Genomic DNA, 2,256 nt, shown 5'->3' on the forward strand with positions numbered 1-2,256 from the left:
CTTACCTCTCTCCGGGGCGAGGACGTGGCAGGAGGGTGGGATGGGCACTGGAGCACGCTGCGGGGCCCTGGAGATGCCAGGGCCGAGCTCCAGGCTCAGGACCAGCCCTGAGGCTGCTGAGACTTAAAGCCAGGCCAAGCCTGGAGCTGATCCAGCACTCAGGGCACAGACCAGCCGCTTCCAGCACAACTCTCCGAGATGCTGCAGGTGCTAAGATCCCCCCTCTGCTCCCACCCCCCTATATAAGGTGCCCAGGTGATGGGACGAGCCCCAGGTGCTGCTCCTCAGGGTGACGGGGCACAGCCCTGGCCCATCAGGACATCGGCGCTGCTCTCCCCTCCTCCCCTCCCGGCAGCTTTCTGCAGGGACTTCTTTTTTTGTGTTGTTTTTCCTCGTGGTAATGGCAGATTTCGTGCATTATCCAGGAAAGTAAGCAGAGCGATACGTTGCACAGTGTAAATATCGAAATGCTGTTTATATCAATCAGAGAAGCACTTAGGTAGAGATGACAATGGAGCCCGCAGAGCCCTAATCACACACTTTGATTGAACTAAAAGTACGGGGGAAAATGGAAATCAGACGTCTGGAGCCGAGGTTTCAATGGAGATGGAAAGCCGGAGCGGCAGAGCCGTTCGGGGGCTGCTCCGGGCTTGGGGGCTGCAGAGACGGGCTTTGCATCCCCAGGAGCAGGGAGTGCTGGGCTGGCGGCCTGGGCAGCAGCAAGGCCTGTGGAGCCCCGAGGTTCTCCCCCCTCCCGCTCAGGAACACCCCGGGGCGCTCCGGGTGCAGACGCTTTATCCTTTTATCCCCAAATCACGTCGTTCGATGAGTGAAAACAGCCTCTACGGACCGGAGCACAAGCGCTGCGCTGGCAATCGGCACCAGACACCAGCCAGAGCCCCACGTACGCCTCAGCCCAGCACCTCAGAAACGCGAAATCCAGCGCCTGGCCAGGGCACGTGCGTTTGGGCTCGGCCGCAGTGCTCAGGCTGCTCTCCCAGCCCCGCTGCGACCGCAGGGATGCTCAGCACGGAGCCGACCGCAGCGAGTCGTGGGTGACGACTCGGATTTGATCGGTGGCTCTCATCGGACACGTCTCCCCAGCCCCCGGGAGCCAAGCAATCCTCAGGAAAAATGTAAATCTGGCACGAGGAGTGAGAACGGGGCTCCGCAGGAGCGCGATTCGGGGCTGGCAGGGGGTGTTGCTGCCCCTTCCCACCCCAGCACTCTCCCTGGGGGCACGGACCGAAGTGTCGCTGGATTTTAAACGTTGGTATCAGCTTTGCTGCTGGCACCTTCCCTTCCGTGAGGGCGTCCCCTCGCAGCCCGGCACGTGTGTGTGGGGGTGAGACGGGGTGGCAGCACCTCAGGTGGTTCCTCGAGGCCCAGGATTTAATGGGGGGGCAAATTCACCTCCTCCCCGTCTCCCGTTCCTGTGACAGCACCGAGATTTCAGGCATCAGGGACAAAACCCCTGGCAGCAACAGGATTTACCTTTGGGCTTCCAGCCGCACGGTGGGGAGCGGCCGTGTCTGCTTTGGGGCTGACACCCCGCGGCAACGACACCCCCAGGCCCGCGTGCCGCGGCCAGAGGGGCGCTGGCAGGGCCGGTGGCTGTAGAGGCCGTTTTAGCCGGGGTGTCGGCGCCAGAGTAGCAGGGAGCGCTTGTTGTTGGCTTTGCTCTCAGAAGCCAAACCTCTTTAACGTGTTCATCTTTCAAGCTGACATCCCTTTCACGCTTCATGTCTTCGGCAGCTGGTTTCACATCAGCAGACCTGGCCGCGCACGCGGTTCGGCGAGCGGCGTTCGTTAGGCAAAGTCACCTCGGGATCCGAAACCACGCTTATTAGTTTGAGGATGATACGGCGGCTCGTCCGCCTGTCACTGCTAATGATGGATCTTTAAAAAAGCAAAGGCCAATTATAGAGGTTCGGAGGTGGTAATGAGCCTAAACCCGTTTGATCATTTCGGCTCCTGCTGGGCGAGCGGGAAGAGGCCGCGGTGCTGCGGGGACCGGCTGCGCCACAAGCGCGGGGCTCTGCTGCCTCTTCGTGGCAGCGACAGCGAAGGAGGCGGCCGCCATCGCGTCCCCTCCCGGCACCGCGGCCGAGGGGCTGCGGGGACCCCCCTCAGGCACCGGGCCGGGGCGCAGGGCCTGGGGCCAGCTCAGGGCAAAAGGCTGGGAATATTCTGGTTTTTGGGGCGAGGAGGGGAAATTGCAGTTCACCAAGAAAAACCTCAAAACCCACGACAAAC

At 61.7% G+C, this 2,256-nt stretch overlaps 1 protein-coding gene across 1 annotated transcript in view; it reads left to right on the forward strand.

The window, feature by feature from the left end:
* Positions 1-825: 825 nt before the first annotated feature.
* Positions 826-2,256, forward strand: part of NNMT (nicotinamide N-methyltransferase) — a 2,429-nt gene continuing 998 nt past the window's right edge. The window contains exon 1 of the mRNA XM_026863857.1: positions 826-904. Coding sequence (XP_026719658.1) covers positions 826-904 — 79 coding nt within the window. The remainder of the gene's footprint in view (positions 905-2,256) is intronic.

The sequence above is a fragment of the Athene cunicularia genome, assembly GCF_003259725.1.
Source record: "Athene cunicularia isolate RWA chromosome 24 unlocalized genomic scaffold, athCun1 chr24_part2, whole genome shotgun sequence".
NCBI lineage: Eukaryota > Metazoa > Chordata > Aves > Strigiformes > Strigidae > Athene > Athene cunicularia.